Raw genomic sequence first — 20,214 nt, 5'->3', positions numbered from 1 at the left:
TGACAACCCAGTAATTTGTCTAGGCAAACCCTTCCTCTAATCCCAAAAAAAAAGCTGAGTTAAAGAGGCTTCTACCACTTCTCTTATCTCCCCAACAACCCTCCCAAATCTGCATCCCCAAAAGTCATTGAATCTAATGCTTTATCAATGAGCAGCATTAAATCTCCAATTCCCTTTCACAGTGAAGGACAACATGAAAAGACACACCTGCATCTGTGTGAAAATCTGAGCTTTCTGGCACTCCTCCAAACTGGGTCCAAATGCAGCCATCACGTGCTCCTCTGTTCCAATCATCTGCACAATTTCCTGGTCACTCTCAACACCCATGGCCTAGGAAGGAAAGAAAAGATAGAAAGAGTGTTGGCTTTGTGTTAACTCACTGACATTTGCTTATGCTAATTTGGCATTGTTTGTGGGTATTACTTCTAAGCAAAAGCTAGCTCTTTTCTCAGAAATGGTGCCATCTGGCACTGGCAGCCATAGCCGAAGCTGTATAAGAACCTGAAACAGAAATTCTGATTAGGAAGGAAAACAAATATTCTCAAGCACTTTTTACATGTGTACTATCTCCTAAAATGCTTAAATATTCTTATGTGTTTCATATAAATAAAAGGAAGTAGGAAGGTATAATATGGACACAGTTCAAAATTATAAAGGCAAACTGAAAAAGAAAGGCCATCCAACGACAGTAAGTCAGAAAATATTCACCACTGAAAACAGAGGCCAAATTAGTTTTGTCATTAAGACTTATTTTTTCAGAAGACTGTCAAATAATTCATATTCAGGCTAGAAAAATTTTTCCTAATGGATCCTTAGTTTTACCATTCTAGAGATATCAAGCTATAGTGTAAGTAGGTTTTAAAAGATATTTTTTAAATCGTAAACACACCTAACAGGTTTCAAGGTGGAAGTCAACTATGAAGGTCTTTGTAGATTCCATATGGTACTAAGGCTCACTCCTTCACACATCTGCCTGGAGTTCTGCCATATTAAGAAACAGAGCATTGGCGGTCGGGCGGTGGCGCAGTGGGTTAAGCGCACGTGGCGCAAAGCGCAGGGACCGGCGTAAGGGTCCCGGTTCGAGCCCCCGGCTCCCCACCTGCAGTGGAGTTGCTTCACGGGCGGTGAAGCAGGTATGCAGGTGTCTATCTTTCTCTCCTCCTCTCTGTCTTCCCCTCCTCTCTCCATTTCTCTCTGTCCTATCCAATAACAAAGCAACGTCAACAATGGCAATAATAACCGCAAGGAGGCTGCAACAACTAGGGCAACAAAAAGGGGAAAAAATGGCCTCCAGGAGCGGTGGATTCATGGTGCAGGCACCGAGCCCAGCAATAACCCTGGAGGGAAAAAAAGAAAAGAAAAGAAAAGAAAAGAAAAGAAAAGAAAAGAAAAGAAAAGAAAAGAAAAGAAAAGAAAAGAAAAGAAAAGAAAAGAAAAGAAAACAGAGCATAATCTCACTAAACCTCTGTTGGCAGAGAAATAATCTGCTTCTTAGAAGTCAGAGGGAGGGCAGTCAGGCTGTAGTACAGCGGGCTAAGCGCAGGTGGCGCAAAGCACAAAGACCGGCATAAGGATCCGGTTCGAACCCCGGCTCCCCACCTGCAGGGGAGTCGCTTCACAGGCGGTGAAGCAGGTCTGCAGGTGTCTATCTTTCTCTCCTCCTCTCTGTCTTCCCCTCCTCTCTCCATTTCTCTCTGTCCTATCCAACAACAACAACAACAATAATAACTACAACAATAAAACAACAAGGGCAACAAAAGGGAATAAATAAATAAAATAAATATAAAAAAAGAAGTCAGAGGGAGAAGTTATGTTTGCATTAAAATTCTTCCTTTAACAATTCAGGAAAGACAGAACCAGGTAAATGATGTAATTAGTCTTTGATGCTCTGGTTCTGAGTTCTCTATACACATGAGAAAGGGAAAAGTTAAAAAAAAAAAAAAAGTTCCAATGCAGTATCAAGAACATCACATTGAGTACAATGGAAAGGAAACCTCTAAGCCAAGAAAACTGAGTTATATTTTAACAGAATGTTAACAAAAGACTCTGGCTGTATAAGCACTAATGTCAAGTCACCTCTTCCACTCAGTGTTTTTATTTCTACATTTGAACTATAGGCATCTCTATTATGTAAATTTAATTTGGATACTTCAAGATCAGATATAAACTTATCAACAATTTTGAAACTAGGAGGAAGGCAAAATATATGCTATGTCCCTCTTAGGCTGTTAAAAATTTTTAAATGTTACTCTTTGATACTCTCTTTGAAAAGTGAAAATGAATTCTCCACACATTGAGTATTTGCTAAATTTAATGACTCTTATAGAATAAAATGTGGCAGCAACAATGCACAACTTTGAAGACTTGGACCTAAGGCACTGGAGCTTCCTTCTAGCTTACTCTTAATTAAAAGAGCTGTTCTATGGGGCCAGGTGGTGGTACACCTGGTTAAACACACACATTACAGTGCACAAGGTCCCAGGTTCAAGCCCCTGGTCTCTGCCTGGAGAAGGAAAGCTTCATAAGTGGTGAAGTAGGGCTACCGGTGTCTCTCTGTCTTCCTCTCCCTCTCTAGCTCCCCCATTCCTCTCAATCTCTATCCAATAATAAATAAATAAAAATTAAAATAAAAAAAGAAAATATTTGTTTAAAAAGCCATTCTTGGGGAAGCAAGAAAAACCTGAACATACTCAAGCAGTTTCAGCAAATGTCCAGTATGAGGAGTTATCTCTTTCCAACAGAGAACTGCCATGTGGGAGAGCCACTGTGGAAGCAGAACCTCTATTTCCAATGCAGCCTTCAGATGACTGCAGCCTGGCAAAAATCTTGACTCATGAAATACCCTGAGCCAGAACTACCCAAGCAAGTAACTTCCAAAGGCTATGCTATAATTGATTACAAAGCACAAATAACTAAGAGATCAATTTGGAAATAAATTTGCTACTTAAACTTTAAAAGCTTTTTTAAGTGTATAATTTGTTTTGTTCAAATGTATTTTTATAATAGATCTTAGGACACAAATGTTTCATGTCACTTTATCCCTAACTTAATGTTTTCAATTTTTTTGTTACTGTATTTTATTGTTGACTATAAACCATTAATCCCCAAATAAAAATAAAATTCCCTGATGCTATATATACATAGAAATTTTATAACTGCATAATATTCTCAAGTAGCCTAGCATACATATCCTTTCCAAATATTACTAAGCTATGATGCAAAGACATGACATTCATATGCAGGAAAAATACGTGAATGATACCTATAAGCAGAAAGAATGACAGGTAGTAAAACTTTGCTCAGAAATGGCTAAACTCTTCCTTTATTACTGGACACAGATTAATAATTCATTCACATTGTCACTGAAAGTGTTCCAGCTCCAAAGACCAAACTGACATTATAACTATTCAGCCTTCAAAAGCCACAGCTACGAATAAATGACTTATTGCTATGGAAACATCAGCAAAATGCCCAACCATTTTGCTTTACACACATAATTTAGACATCTGAAGGCCAGCTTTATATAGAACTCTTTGTACTCTAGGTATCTGAAATCACTTCACCTAATAAGTCAAAAGGTGAATGCTATGTAATGAAAGAATTGCAAAGATAACACATTTCAGCAGAGGTCACTCATATTCTAGCAATCAGCAATAACATACAACAAAAATAAGGGGAAATACTCTTTAAAGAGTGACATGAAGTCTTCTTGGATATCTACTAAATGTGACAAGAAGTGAGACTTACAAAGACAGAATACTAATGAGCAGAAGAGAATGATAGGAATGCTAATGGTGATGTGCTGAAATATATTAAGTGAAGGGAAGAATGGGAAATAAGTTCTTTTTTTTTTTGAGCCAACTTTTTAAAATGTCAAATATTCAGAATGTATCACAGAACTCAGTATACTATAAAAAGCAGTCCCAACAGATAGGTACTGAGAGAACCGTGATGGTCCTTTATAACTTTGCAATTTCTTGTCTTTAAAAATAAATTTGCTATTAAATAGGCTTCAAAAAACAAATGCTCAAAGCCCTTGAAACTTGATCCTGTAGAAACTTTCTGACTATAGATGCTATTATAGAGTGACTACTTTCTACTTGGGAGTACAGAAGTGGGGAAGATTCATGGGCAGGAGAACCTTTGTAGTGATTCAAGTCCATAAATAAGGCTGATCTTAGTCCTAAAAAGCTTTATCCGTCATATTCAGACTCAGCATGGAATCTGGAAACCCTGCTGTTTCTGTCACTTTTAGCCAATTGTTAGTTACAATCAACTACCATCAAGTCCTAATGACTGTCAACACAACACACACAAAAAAAGAGAAATGATGTGACTTTTCTGGTATCCTTCCTAGTTTATTTTCTCCAGCTTCTGACATTATATGTGTAAGAACTAAGGAAAGAGAAAAAAGCACCTTCTTTCCAGGCAATTTACTTTATAAAAAACACATAGTCTCCCAACAACTGTCTTAGGTGGACTTCTCATATTATGGATGAGTTAGTAAAGACTTCAGAAGACTGGAAGATTTGTCTATGGTTACAGAGCTAGTAAATAAAGAAGCAGAATGTCATGCCTTACCTGTCTGATTCTAAGACATCCAGGAATCTGTACTACTGCCTACACTACAGAAAAGGACAAACTATCAAACAAGTTCTCATTTGTTTATTAAAACATGTCTACAACAGGAGACAAATAAATAAATAAATAAAAGGCTGAGTGCCCAAAATACTTATTTTACTTGGACTTTTTTTTTAATTTTTAACTTGCTTTTATTACTTTTAAAAATCTTTTAAAGATTTCTTCAGAAGTGAGAAAGTGACTCAAACTATGCACATGTAATACCAGGGACTGAATCTGACACCTCATGCTTGAGAACCCAGTGTTTTATCTATTTCACCACCTCCACTTCTAAAAATTAATTAATTTGCTCTAAAAGTTTAATGAATAAAAATTCTGATAGAGAAAAATACTGAATAGAGAAATAGAGAAGAAGGGGGAGGGAGAGAAGCACCATTTCACCTACTGAGAGGTCTGCCCCTGCAGGTGGGGCCTGGGGCTTGTCCTTGAGCATTTTAACATTTATGCTTAACCAGATGTGCCCCCTCTCGGACCCATTAATCATTCCCCCCCCCCTTTTTCTTTTGCCTCCAGGGTTATCGCTGGGGCTCAAACTGGGATCCTAACACTGGCCCTTGCACCTGGCACCACACTGTGCTACTGTGCTGCCACGCCCCCCAGCCATCAATTTCTATGAGACAGACACCAGAACACTGCTCAGCTCTGGCATGATAGCAGAGATCAAACCTGGGACCTCAGGCATGCCAATCTCCTGCTCTAACAGGCTGAGTGATCTCTTGAGTCCAACACACTCAATTCATTTTTTTTTTAATGTTGGGGGTGAGAAGGGTAATGGATAAGTTGTTGCCACATGGGTTCAATCTCTCATCTTTCTGTGGTAAGGTATCTGCAAAACACACTCTGCCCCAACTCTGGTCCTTTTCCACCATCATGTATTAGGACCCCAAAGTCCCTCCAGTGCTGACTATAATGCAATCAATACACACTAGAAAGAAAACTTGACAGCATGAAACACATCTTTTAAAAAGGGGATTTCTATTCCCAGAAATTAAGTTTCACAAAATAAGTCAGTACCATAAACACACATACACACATATATGGATACCACAGTTGTATAATGTGAAAACCTGGGGAGGGAGGGACTGGGGAGAAACACCTAAATGTCACACCATAGCAAACTGGTTAAATAAATCATACCACACACATGCAGTAATGCCTACTAAAATAATGATGTAGATGTATATTTATAAGCATATATATTTATAAGCTAATTATAATTCACTATTAAGTGAAAAATAAAATAAAGTTGATGTTGACACTACAAAGGCAAAGGAAAAAATATATCCAAAAAACATAGGTATAGTGGGCCAGGATGGGGGGCACAGTAGATAAAGCACTGAATTTTCAAGTATGAATTCAATCCCAGGCATTACATGATCTTGTTCTTTCTCTCCCTGTCTCCTCCTCCTCTTTCACTAATAAATAAATCTTTTAAAAAATAGTTACACTTTTCCGTAGTTTTCTAATTTTTTTTTTACAATGCAAGCACTATTTTGTAATCATAAAGAAATAAGTCAGAAATGTCAACATAGAAATGCACATGTGAACTTAATTTAGAACCTGATTCTAGTGGGGGTAGATAGCATAATGGTTATGCAAACAGACTGTCATGCCTTAGGCTCCGGAGTCACAGGTTCAATCTCCCACACCACCATAAGTCAGAGCTGACTGGTGCTCTGGTGTAAAAAGAAAAAAAAAAAACTGATTCTAAAAAAGAATTCAATAAAATTTATTAAAAAATAGTTTTGTTGTCACTAAAATAAAAAAGAATTTAAGACAGCCGTACATTATGAATATAAACACGGGGGGAGGGGGGAGATGGCTGAGTAGTAAAGTACATGTCTTGAATGTGTGATGCCCTAGGTTAAATTCCTATCGCTGCAATAAAAATAACAAAGACAAAGGTAGATAGAACATCATAAATAGTGGACAGGTGTTCAGGTTTTTCTCACAATAATAAGAAAAGATTAAACAAATTTGATGGAAGATTCTGTATTATCAAATTTTTGTCACCTTGCTAGGTCTGTTTTTCACAGTGATTTAAGTGATATATGCATTATAATTGATTTATAACTTCTGGCCTAAGGAAAACAGTTTTTTGTACTTTAAAATATATTATAATTAATTTCTCATTTCTGTCATAAGAAGAGTAGTCCTGTGGACCTTCAAGTATCAAAACTCTAAACAGCACTTTTGATGTACATAGGATCATACTGCCCTCTGCTGGAAATATACTTTTACTTAATTAGACAATTATTTTTCTTTTACTCACTAAGTACCTCATTGCAATGAACACCCTGGGATCCTTACAGGTCAAGCTAACATTTCTACTGTACTGAAGAAATATAAGCCAGGCTGGCGAGATAGCTTACTTGCCTAATTCAATGCTTTGCCATGTGTACAAGCCAGGTTTGAGGTCAGGCCCAACCACATTAAAGGAAATTGTAGTGCTATAGTCTCTTTCACTTTCTTTCTATGCCTCTTTATCTCTACAACAACAGTAAATAAAAAGTAAACATACATACCTTGAAGAAATGTAGTAAAAAGTTTATTTAAGGGGGCCAGGTGGTAGCGCAGTGGATTAAGCGCACACAGTGTGAAGCACAAGGACCAGTGTGAGGATCCGGGTTCGAGCCCCCAGATCCTCACCTGCAGGGGGTCGCTTCACAAGCAGTGAAGTATGTCTGCAGGTGTCTATCTTTCTCTCCCCCTCTATCTTCCTCCCCTCTCTCAATCTCTCTGTCCTATCCAACAACAACATCAAGGGCAACAAAAAGGGGGAAAAAAGGCCTCCAGGAGAAGTAGATTCATAGTGCAGGCACTGAGCCCCCGAGATAATCCTGGAGGCAAAAAAAAAAAAAAAAAAGAATTCTCTCTGGTTACTATGAAATAATGGTAAGGCTATCATCAACATCCAAAAAACAAAATCAACATTACCATTTCTCATTTAGAGAAATCAGAGGCTGGGTGGTTGTAACTGCTTAAGCACACGTTACAATGTGCAAGGACCTGGGCTCGAGTCCCCGGTCTCCACCTGCAGAGGAAAACCTTGGAAATGGTGAAGCAGGTCTGCAGGTGTCTCTCTTACTCTCTCCCTTTCTATCTCCCCTTACAATCTCGATTTCTGGCTATCTCTATTCATTAAATAATAAATAACTTATTAAAATAGCAATAATAAAGAGAATTCAAAAGCACACTAAGCATTACTATGTCTAATATACTATACTATGTATACTATACTATGTCAAAAGCACACTATTATGTCTAATAAAACCCACAATCTTCTTTATGTAATTTCACTTCAAATACAGATATTTCAGTGAGTGAAAGAACTTAACTTGTTAACATTCTCACTTATCCAACATCTAATACCTATCCATGACAATCCAAGGCACACTCCCTAACTGACAGGAGCCTCTCTTCCTCCCTCTGGCACCTATGTTCCCTTACCTGGTTACAGCTCTGAAACCTGATTTCCTTCTTTCTTATTCTTAGGAACATTATACCCAAATGTCGCCCTCTCCCCCATCTTAGTTTTTGAATGGACTAGGGCCCTGTGCATACATGATTTCACAACTCTATGTCAACTCTGTTAGCTAGAGGGAGAAATATCACAGCACCAAAGCTCTCACCTGTGTTATACTACTCCCATGTGATGAACCAAGGCACTGAACCTGGGCTAGATGTACGGCAAAGCAGGTACATCTACCAGGTAAGCAATCTGGACAGCTTGAAATGATTTATTTATCTACATATTTAATATATGCATGTGTGTATACATACATACATATTTAGATAGAGATAGAGGCAGAGAGATTGAGTGAAAGAAATCACAGCACCAAAGCTTGTGTCAATGCCTCTATAATCTGGCTCACACACATGACAACATAGCAAACTACCCAAGTAAGCTAGTGGATTGTTGGCAAAGTCATGATGCATTTTTTGCCCCCTAAATTGCCACCAGATTATTGCTGGGGCTCAGTACCAGCATTATGAATCCACCACCCCCAGTGCCGTGTTGTCTTTATTTTTTTCTTTATATTTTATTAGATAGGACAGAGAGAAATGTAGAGGAGGGCAGATAAGGAAAGAGAAAGATAGACACCTGCTTCACCGCTCATGAAGCAGGGGCTCAAACCCAGGTCCTTGTACATGGTGTAAGTGTGCTTAACCAGGTGAGCCACCATCCAGCATCTTCACTATGCATTTTTACACAGAAAAACATATCATGGAGCCAGGAGGTGGCACAACTAGTTGACTATACATGTTACTATGTACAAGGATCTGGGTTAAAGCCCCTGGTCCCACCTGTATGGGAGAAGCTTCACAAGTGGTGAAAATGAGCTGCTGGCATCTGTCCCTCTCCCTATCTCCCTCTCAATTTCTCTGTCTCTATCTAATGAATAATATATATATATATATATATATACACACACACATATATGTATATATTGAAAAACATGTCATAACATTTCTGACAAACCAGTATTTCATCAGCCCATGCTTCATTTACACATTTGTTGGACTTTTGTTATTGTTGTTTCTCATTACTGGGGGTTTAGCGGTTTACAGCACTTATTGACACATGGATACAATCTTTCATCTCACAATGACAGGTGTAAAACTTTCTCACCCCAACTTATGTCTACAAAATTCCATAAATACCCTTGAAATAGAAAAAGATCTATATGTCCAAAGGTAGAAAATGATTAATTATGGTATACTCATAAGTAGAGAATTTTGCCCCAAATAACAGTCTATTTGAATCAACATACTACCATCTCTAAGATGTAAGTTAGCAAAAAAAAAAAAAAAAAAAGAGAGAGAGAGAATTATCTAAGTATAAAATGTTGGGCAATGCATGTAAGTAAAAGTTAAAAAACAGAATATAAACCTCCTATACAGTCATGTACCTATATAAACATAGACTACCTCTAAAAAGAGGCATAAAAAGCTATTCGCTGGGGAGCCAGAGACGACCCGAACTGCCCCTGCGGCTACAGACAGACTATGACCCACATAGTCAACGACTGCCACCTCTCCAGATTCAAAGGAGGTCTCGAAACTTTACATCAGGCTAAACCTGACGCTGTTGACTGGCTACGAAAGAAGGGCAAACGCTAGAAGAAGAAGAAGCAGCCTGAGAAAGTAGCTTACTTGGAAAATGAACTGCCTTGTCATGTACTTGACAAAGGTTTGGACCCCCCCATCCCCTGAAAGTTCTGGCACTGTGGGCTCTTTCATGGTCTCTATCTGAAAAGTCATCCTGGATCAGTGAAGTACAAACACTAGTAGCAAGTGATGTCTTTGAAAAACAACAGTGGAGATGAGTGGGGAACTCATTATCACTATATGCTCTCTATGCCTTTGAAATTTTTAATAATTTATCTATTCAAATGTACTACTCTTTGAAAAAATATCTAAACCCTGGTAGTAGTTGACTGATAATTTATATATACCACAAATATGTTTCTGGAACTCCATATCTTTCAAATATCTAATTACTTATAAAATGAATCCAGGTAAAGAAATCTTACTGACTTGAGGCCTTACCTTAAATATAATTACAATAGGAATATCTTCTGACAAAGTATTATGCCTCAGATAAAATCGTCCTTGTTTCACAGCCATATTGGTCCTGCTTTTTTTCTCATGAGTAGAGCTACAAGAAAACACAAGTAGGTTAAATTGCATCCCACTTAAGTGGAAGCTATTAACACACAATAGAAATTAATGTAGGAGACTTCTGGAGCCCGGGCTACGAGCAGCAGCAAATGTGTTTCTCTCCTCTCCTCTCCTCTCCTCTCCTCTCCTCTCCTCTCCTCTCCTCTCCTCTCCTCTCCTCTCCTCTCCTCTCCTCTCCTCTCCCCTCCACTCCCCTCCCCTCTCCTCCCCTCTCCTCCTCTCCTCTCCTCTCCTCTCCTGGATCAACTAGGAATACCAAAGGAGACCACCTGGGACCAAAACAAGACAGGACTAGAACGACTTCAGGAACCCAACAAATCACTGATGAGTGCAAACACATGTGGCTGGTGGTCAGAGAGGAGCCTAGGGAGACATTAAGTGGCTGGTAACAGTCCTGCAGTTTATCAATTGCGACACCACCTCCAGTCTGTTTTACCAACAAGGGCACAACTGAAGGGAGGAGAGGACTCCCCTGAAATTCACCAAGTACAACTCTGAGGCTCCATTGCTACTGCCCTCAGAATCTGGAGCAGCTGGCAGGGAGGCCCTGGGCTGACACCAGGGGACAGAGAACTAACCAGAAAATTCAGGAGAAGACCTATACCTCAGTGGCATAGAGGTGGGGCTGTGAAAGTCTCTTTGCATAACCACTGGATTATCTCTGCCACACTCTGCTTTATCTCTTGGTAAGGAGTCAATGATTAAGCTAACAAGCCTACTTATAGTTTAAAAGTCCTCAGACTTTCATAGCCTACAGGGAAGAAAAAGAACAAAAGAGACCTTTAAGCCACTGAGCTCCAAATCAGGGATTTAAATACTATTGAAACAATAGTTAACTGCCACAACTGTGAACCCTTCAATTACCTTATTTAGAAACAAGTCAATCCAGGCAATAGTGATCAGTAATTTGAAAAGTACTGAGAGAGGGACCTCATAACATAATATAAAAAATGGTTAAACCAACAAGAAGAAATATTGGAGAAATGAACCAGGACAAGACTCCAGCTTAAATCCCCCAAAAGGTGAAGCACAAAATAATGAGGTCAACATCCAAACACTACCTAAGGAAATAATCAAAGGAGTAAGTAAAGACTTTGAAAGAATTGTCATCAGAAATGCAGAAGCAACAAATGAGACTCTGGAAGAAAACACTAACTATCTCAAGGTTATTAGAGAGCTAAAAGCTGAAATAGCTGAGCTAAGAACACAACTAGCTGAAAAACTAAAACAGTATCAGGACAGAGTAACAAAATAGATGAACTACAGAAAACAGTAGAGGGGAGAGAGAATAGAATATATGAGGCTGAAGACAGAATTAGCAAGATTGAGGACGAATTAGAGACAACTAAAAAACAAGGAAGAGATCTCAAAAAGAGATTAAGAGATACTGAAAACAACAGACACCTATGGGATGACTTCAAAAGAAACAATATATACATTATTGGCTTATCAGAGGAAGAAAGAGGGGGAGAGGAAGAAAACATTCTTCAGGCCATTATAGCTGAAAACTTCTCTAGTCTAGACAACATTAAAGACGTAAAGATTCAAGAAGCCCAGAGGGTCCCAAACAGAATTAACCCAGACTTAAGGACACCAAGACACACCCTATTTAGAATGGAAAGGAGTAAGGATAAAGAAAGGATCCTGAAGGCTGCAAGAGAAAAACAGAGTCACCAAAAGAGGAAAACCCATAAGATTAGCAGCAGACTTCTCCACACAAACACTACAACCCAGAAGAGAATGGCAAGATATCTATCGAGTACTCAATGAGAAAGGCTCAAGAATACTCTATCCTGCTAGACTGTCATTCAGACTAGATGGAGGCTTAAAAACCTTCTCAAACAAGCAACAGTTGAAGGAATCAGCAAGCCTGCCCTGAAAGAAGTTCTGAAAGGTCTCCTATAAACAGTCAGACCACCATAAATAGGCCATATATCAGAACACTCTAAACCTCTACAAGAATGGCATTAAAATTTCTGCAATCTTTGATATCAATAAATGTCAATGGCCTGAATTCACCTATTAAAAGACACAGAGTAGGAAGATGGATCAGAAAACACAACCCAACAATATGCTGTCTACAGGAAACCCACCTAACTCAACAAGACAAACACAGACTCAAAGTGAAAGGATGGAAAACTATCATACAAGCATACAAGCCAATGGCCCACAAAAAAGGGGCAGGAATACCTACTTTCATATCTGACACGATAGGCTTTAAAATAGATAAAATTTAAAAAGATAAGAATGGACACTACTTAATGCTGAGTGGATTAGTCAATCAAGAGGACTATATTATTAACATCTATGCACCCAATGAGAAGCCATCTAAATACATCAAACATCTACTGAAAGAGCTACAGCAATATATTAACAGCAATACAGTCATAGTAGGGGACTTCAACACCCCACTCTGTCAACTTGACAGATCATACAGGAAGAAAATCAATAAAGACATAAGGGAGCTAAATGAGGAGATAGATAAGCGAGAACTATTGGACATTTTCAGAATCATTCATCCCAAAAAAGTGGAATACACATTTTACTCAAGTCCACATGGGTCATTCTCAAGGATAGACCCTTTGTTAGGCCACAAAGATAGCATCAGCAAATTCAAGAGCATTAAAATCATCCTAAGCATCTTCTCAGATCAGAGTGGAATTAAATTAACACTTAACAATCAACAAAAGATTAGTAATAGTCTCAAAATGTGGAAGCTCAACAGTACACTCCTTAACAACAACGGGGTCAAAGGAAATAGAAGAAATCAAAATGTTTTGAGAGTTCAATGAAAATGAAGACACAAGCTATCAAAATATTTGGGACACAACTAAGGCAGTACTGAGAGGGTAGTTCAGAGCCATACAAGCACACATTAGAAAACAAGAAAAAGCACAAATAAACAACCTGACTGCACATCTTAAAGACCTAGAAGAAGAAGAACAAAGGAACCCTAAAGCAAACAGAAGGACAGAAATCACTAAAGTTAGGGCAAAAATCAGTAACACTGAAAATAAGAAAACCATACAAAAAATCAATGAAAAGTAAACATTGGTTCTTTGAAAGAGTGAAAAAAACTGACAAACCTTTAGCCAGACTCACAAAACAAAAAAGGCAGAAGACCCAAATAAAATGGATATTAAATGAAAGAGGAGATATAACAACAGACACTACAGAAATTCAACATATCATGTGAGGCTTCTATGAACAACTATATGCCACCAAGCTAGAGAACCTGGAAGAACTGAATGATTTCCTAAATACTTACTTCCAAAACTAAATAAAGAGGAAGTAGATAACATGAAAAGGCCCATAACAGCTAATGAAATTGAAACAGTTATCAAAAATCTTCCCAAAAATAGAAGTCCTGGACCAGATGGTTTTACAAATGAATTCTACAAAACCTTCAAAGAACTAATACCTCTACTTTTAAACGTCTGCCAAAAGATTGAAGACACTGGAATACTCCCTGCCAGCTTCTATGAAGCCAACATCACCCTGATACCAAAAGCAGACAGGGACACAACCAAAAAAGAAAACTACAGACCAATATCTCTGATGAACATAGATGCTAAAATAATGAACAAAATTCTAGCCAACCGGATACAGAAGCATATTAAAAACATTGTTCATCATGACCAAGTGGGGTTTATCCCAGGCATGCAAGGTTGGTTTAATATATGTAAATCAATCAACGTGATCCACCACATCAATAAAAGAAAGACCAAAAAGCACATGGTCATATCTACAGATGGAGAGAAAGTCTTTGACAAAGTATGACATACCTTTATGATCAAAACACTACAAAAAATGGGAATACATGGAAAATTCCTGAAGATAGTGGAGTCTATATATAGCAAACCTACAGCCAACATCGTACTCAATGGTGAAAAACTGGAAGCATTTACCCTCAGATGAGGTACTAGACAGGGCTGCCCACTATCACCATTACTATTCAACATAATGTTGGAAGTTCTTGCCATAGCAATCAGGCAGGAGCAAGGAATTAAAGGGATACAGAATGGAAGAGAAGAAGTCAAACTCTCCCTATTTGCAGATGACATGATAGTATACATGGAAAAACCTAAGGAATCCAGCAAAAAGCTTTTGGAAATCATCAGGCAATACAGCATGGTGTCAGGCTACAAAATTAAAATTCAAAAGTCAATGGCATTCCTCTATGCAAACACTAAGTTAGAAGAAACTGAAGGCCAGAAATCAATTCCTTTTACTATAGCAAAAAGAACAATCAAATATCTACAAATAAACCTCACCAAAGAAGTGAAAGATTTGTGTACTGAAAATTAACAGTCACTACTCAAGGAAACAGAAAAAGACACAAAGGAGTGGAAAGATACTACATGTTCATGGTTTGCAAGAATTAACATCAAAATGAATATACTATGCAGAGCCATATACAAATTTAATGCTATCCCCATCAAGATCCCAAGCACATTTTTTTAGGAGAATAGAACAAGTGCTACAAATGTTTATCTGGAACCAGAAGAGACAAAAAACAATCTTGAGAAGAAAGAACAGAACCGGAGGCATCACACTCCCAGATCTCAAATTGTATGATAGGGCCATTGTCATCAAAACAGCTTGGTACTCAAACATGGATACACACTGACCAGTGTAATAGAATTGAGAGCCCAGATGTAAGGCCCCACACCTATGGACATTTAATCTTTGACAAAGGTGCCCAGACTATTAAATGGGGAAAGCAGTCTCTCTTCAACAAATGGTGTTGCAAAAAATGGGTTGAAACATGCAGAAGAATGAAAATGAACCACTATATTTCACCAAATACAAAAGTAAATTCCAAGTGGATCAAGGACTTCGGTGTTAGACCACAAACAATCAAATACTAAGAATAAAATACTGGCAGAACTCTTTTCCACATAAATTTTAAAGACACCTTCAATAAAACGAATCCAGTTACAAAGAAGACTAAGGCAAGTATAAATCTATGAGACTACATCAAATTAAAAAGCTTCTATACAGCTAAAGAAACTACTACCCAAACCAAGAGACCCTTCACAGAATGGGAGAAAATCTTTACATGCCATACATCATTCAAGAGGCTAATTACCAGAATATATAAAGAGCTTGCCAAACTCAACAACAAGACAACAAATAACCCCATTCAATAATGGGGGGACAACATGGACAGAATATTAACCACAGAAGAGATCCAAAAGGCCGAGAAACACATGAAAAAATGTTCCAAGTCTTTGACTGTCAGAGAAATGCAAATAAAGACAACAATGAGATACCACTTCACTCCTGTTAGAATGTGATATATTAGAAAAGGTAGTATCAACAAATGCTGGAGAGATTGTGGGGTCAAAGGAACCCTCCTGCACTGCTGGTGGGAATGTAAATTGGTCCAACCTCTGTGGAGAACAGTCTGGAGAACTCTCAGAAGGCTAGCAATGGACCTACCCTATGATCCTGCAATTCCTCTCCTGGGGATATATCCTAAGGAACCCAACACACCCATCCCAAAAGACCTGTGTACACATATGTTCTTGGCAGCACAATTTGTCATAGCCAAAACCTGGAAGCAACCCAGGTGTACAACAACAGATAAGTGGCTGAGCAAGTTGTGGTATATATACACAATGGAATACTACTCAGCTATAAAAAATGGTGACTTCACCGTTTTCAGCCGATCTTGGATGGACCTTAAAAAATTCATGTTACAGGAGTCGGGCGGTAGCACAGCAGGTTAAGTGCAGGTGGCGCAAAGCACAAGGACCGGCATAAGGATCCGGGTTCAAGCCCTCAGCTCCCCACCTGCAGGGGAGTCACTTCACAGGCGGTGAAGCAAGTCTGCAGGTGTCTATCTTTCTCTCCCCCTGTCTTCCCCTCCTCTCTCCATTTCTCTCTGTCCTATCCAACTACAACGACATCAATAACAACAACAATGAAAACAAGGGCAATAAAAGGGAAAATAAATAAAATTTTTTTAAAAATCATGTTAAGTGAAATAAGTCAGAAACAGACAGATGAAGATGAGATGATCTCACTGTCAGGCAGAAGTTGAAAAACAAGATTAGAAGAAAAAACACAAGTAGAACCTGAACTGGAATTGGCATGTTGCACCAAAGTGAAAGACTCTGGGGTGGGTGGGTGGGGAGAATACAGATCCAAGAAGGATGACAGAGGACCTAGTGGGGGTTGTATTGTTATGTGGAAAACTGGGAATTGTTGTGCATGTACAAACTATTGTATTTACTGTCGAATGTAAAACATTAATTCCCAAGAGATTTTTAAAAAAGAAATTATTATAAATCACTAACGTACACATGAACAACCACCTTCAGTAAGTATTCTCTTAATAGATGCCTTTAACTCTACCCAATACTTCTCATCACCCACTAATACATGAACATTTAAAAACATAATAAATGTTTTCAACTATTGAGACTATGGTAAAAGTTTTTGTAGGTGAATAAGTGACAATCACCAATTCATTTTGATCTACCTAAATTGTTTTGATCTGTTATAGGACATATTCATTATTAATTTTACATATCAGAAGAGAAAAACCTCAAGATGACCCTATAACATAATGAGAAAGCTATGAAGAAGTGAATTCTATTCCATGAGTTTTCAAACTAATAATACAACAAAACATATAGTCTTGAGACATAGCGAATCCAAAAGATACCCAAGGATTTCCCTTATTGGTACCTCTGAAATTTGTAATAAATCTAAAAATATTTCAAGCTTTAATCAACCACAAAAAACATAACACAATCTAGCCACCTGTTATACACTACATACTTACACTTTTACTCTCACACAGTAACATTTACTCTGAAGCAATATCTCTAAATCATGGATGAGGGAAGAAATGCTTATAGAAGCTATTTGAATGACCACCCAAGTGCTTCACAGCTAGTAAGCAACAATTTTGTGATTCAAATCTCAATTTCCCTGGCTCCAAAGATGAATACAGTAGAAAAACATGGGTTTCAGGGTACTTGGATCTGGATTCAAATGATGGTTATCTCTTAGAATTGATAAGAATTTTAGCCCAAGGTCTGTAAGAGCTAGAGATAAGGCCACTTATCTTGGAGTACTGAAGTTTAAATAATGTAGATAATGTACCTAGGATACTGTATGGTTCCTGTAACCTGCTTAGGAAATGGCCATCATGCTTAGCTGCCTTTCCATTAGAAAAATGAGGAAAGCAGTTCACCACAGTTGTCAGAAGAGAAACTCTACAACATGCTGACATTTTAACTATACAAATTTCTCTATTTTTATAAGTCAATAACCTCCAAATTTCAAATAGCTATAATAAGCCAGAACAATCTAAAGTATGCTATTGTAGACATGAGTATTTAGAGGAATGATATGCAGAATGTTATAGAAAAATAAGTACATTATAAAAGATGTTGGCCTAGAAAACTAACAATAACACATTAAGTCCAGGATATAATTAATTAAATATGAAGAGTAATATATAATTATATTGATGTAGGAATCCATATATAAAATCATCAAAATGAAAGTGAAGTGAAGAGTGACTCTAAATTATTTTCAACTTTCTTTAATGCTATATGTCAAGAAAGTAATTAGCAGCCTTTCAAATGTCTAGCATTTTCATCACTAAAAACTTAAAAATCAATACTCTATTCTTACAGACATAATCTGTAAGTTAATTCAAATAGTAAAATATTATCAGAGAGAAATAAATGGCCAACTCCAAATCAAAAGACTCACACTTTTAATGAAATGATCAGTATTTCTTAAGAAAACCATCTCTGCTTTCCATACCTTGTAACGGAAGCACCAACAGCTCCCTTTCTGTCAGCTTCTACAATGATCCTGTTCTTAGACAGCTGCTCCTGGATAAGAATAACTTTTTCTACTCCTTTAACAATAAAGTAGCCACCTGATCAAAGCAAACAAACAAGTTAAAAGGTCCCTCATTCACAGTGATTTGACAATACTAGTGATGTCCTGAAATAGAAAATAAACTCTTCTATGGCTGGGGCTAGGTGGTGGTGCACCTGGTTAAGTGCACACATTACAGTGCATAAGGACCCGGGTTCAAACCCCTGGTCCTCACTTTCAGAGGGAAAACTTCAAGAAGAGCTTCATTACTTTGGTGAGACCATTCCTAGCTCATAGGACTCTTTAATTCCACTTCAGAATTAACAAATCTCAAAACCTAGATACAGACCCAGGCCCATAAGATAAAGCATATGTACATGTGTCAATAAGTTAGGGGAAAACATACACTTTAAAGCAAAAGTGCACAATAGTTTGCAGTGAGTTAATAAATGTAGCAAGCAGGTAGCAAGACCCAAAACCACACCATAAAGTACCTAATGAAATAGTTTCTACTTAAGACATAGATACCCTCCTCACCTACTTCTTATTAACGTCCCTCAATCACTCCAAAGGTAACCCTGTAAGACAAAGTAAGGACTACAGAAGCTAAATAAGTGCAGGAGACCAGCATACTTTTAATGATGACTCTTTAGTCACTACCAGGCCACCCCCCTCACCTGGGGCCCTAGTAAGGGAGACCTGGGATTCCCACACAGATATGAAGGGCCTAGACCTCTAACAGATCCCTCTCACCACTGTCAATGGTCATCTCCATCAGGAACAATATAATGGACCCCTCTGTGGGCCCCTATAGGACTTTGCCCTCAATGTGGAACAATGATAGGGATTGTTCCATTCTCCAAAGGGAGGTTGGACAACATACTCTACCTATTACCCAAGGAAGATGGGTCCTGAAATTAGTGCAGCCTGGAATGTTCCTAGCTGTTGACCACAGAATGCTAGCTCAGACCTACAGGGATTCAGAGGTTACACAGGCTCCTGTGCTGAATATGGGCCCCAGATCAAATCAATGGGTTTACAGTTAAAAATATTTATATACGTTTTCTCTGTCCTATCCAACAACAATAGTAATGGCAACAATAACAATAACCACAAGGGCAAAAAAATGGCCTCCAGGAGCAGTGGATTCATAGTGTAGGCACCAAGCCCCAGCAATACCCTGGAGGCAAAAACAAAAAAAACAAAACAAAACAGCAATAGCAAAACAAAAGCAAAAATAGAGAGAAAGTAGAGCAAACCCGAGAAATTATACATACCAGGATCTAAAGGACATTCATTCAGCTTGGCAAATTCAGCTGGAGTTTTTCCCATAAGAACACAATTTGAACTACGTAGCATTATGGGCATTCTGTTCAAAAGAAAGAAAAAAAAAAATTACAAGGGGGGTTCCCGGAAGATGGCGGACTGAGAAGCTGCTAGTGGCTTGAGCTCTGACCACATCTTCTGGAAACGGTAGGATTTTCTGCCTTTAGTAGGCTAGTCAATAAGGTGACACCAAGGAGGTGACTATAATTTAATTTGGGTTAAAAAATAGAGTAAAAAAAAAAAAAGGGCAAAAAATTTTTTTTCTTTTAAAATTATTAAGCACACCTCCTCCCCCTTGCTCACCCCCCATAGCCAGTCCCTGGGGACCAGCTCCTAGCATGCTCCCCTGCTGAGCGTCTTTCTTTACCAAGATTCCTTCCCCACCAGGGAGTATCATTCATTCTAAGTCTATACCCTTTTGAAACCTCTGGCTGGCCTTTTTTCTTTCTAAGTAGGCAACCCCCCCCCCACCTCACCCCGCATAGCTAATAAAATCATTAAAAATAAATAAACAAATAAATAAATAAACTCCTTTCACCGCTCTTTTATGACTGTTCTTTTTCTTATCTTTTTCTTTTTTCTCTCTTTTTTTTTCTTTTTCTCATTCTTGTCATCCTTTCTTCCTTAATCCTACAGCTTCCAAAGCCACAGGCCCCATCCCCCATACCACCAAATAGTGTGCTTTTTTGAATTCACTGATACACATTTGGG

At 38.2% G+C, this 20,214-nt stretch overlaps 1 protein-coding gene across 1 annotated transcript in view; it reads right to left on the bottom strand.

Annotated features, from left to right (window-relative positions):
- Nucleotides 1–20,214, bottom strand: part of POLR3B (RNA polymerase III subunit B) — a 133,685-nt gene that overhangs the window by 90,741 nt on the left and 22,730 nt on the right. The window contains exons 7-10 of the mRNA XM_060194341.1: nucleotides 19,455–19,546; nucleotides 18,118–18,235; nucleotides 10,195–10,303; nucleotides 208–330 (exon numbers count right to left, since the gene is read on the bottom strand). Of these exons, the coding sequence (XP_060050324.1) occupies nucleotides 208–330; nucleotides 10,195–10,303; nucleotides 18,118–18,235; nucleotides 19,455–19,546 (442 nt within the window). The remainder of the gene's footprint in view (nucleotides 1–207; nucleotides 331–10,194; nucleotides 10,304–18,117; nucleotides 18,236–19,454; nucleotides 19,547–20,214) is intronic.

This window comes from Erinaceus europaeus, chromosome 7 (assembly GCF_950295315.1).
Source record: "Erinaceus europaeus chromosome 7, mEriEur2.1, whole genome shotgun sequence".
In the NCBI taxonomy this organism is placed as follows: domain Eukaryota; kingdom Metazoa; phylum Chordata; class Mammalia; order Eulipotyphla; family Erinaceidae; genus Erinaceus; species Erinaceus europaeus.
This window is presented reverse-complemented; position numbering and strand designations above follow the sequence as displayed.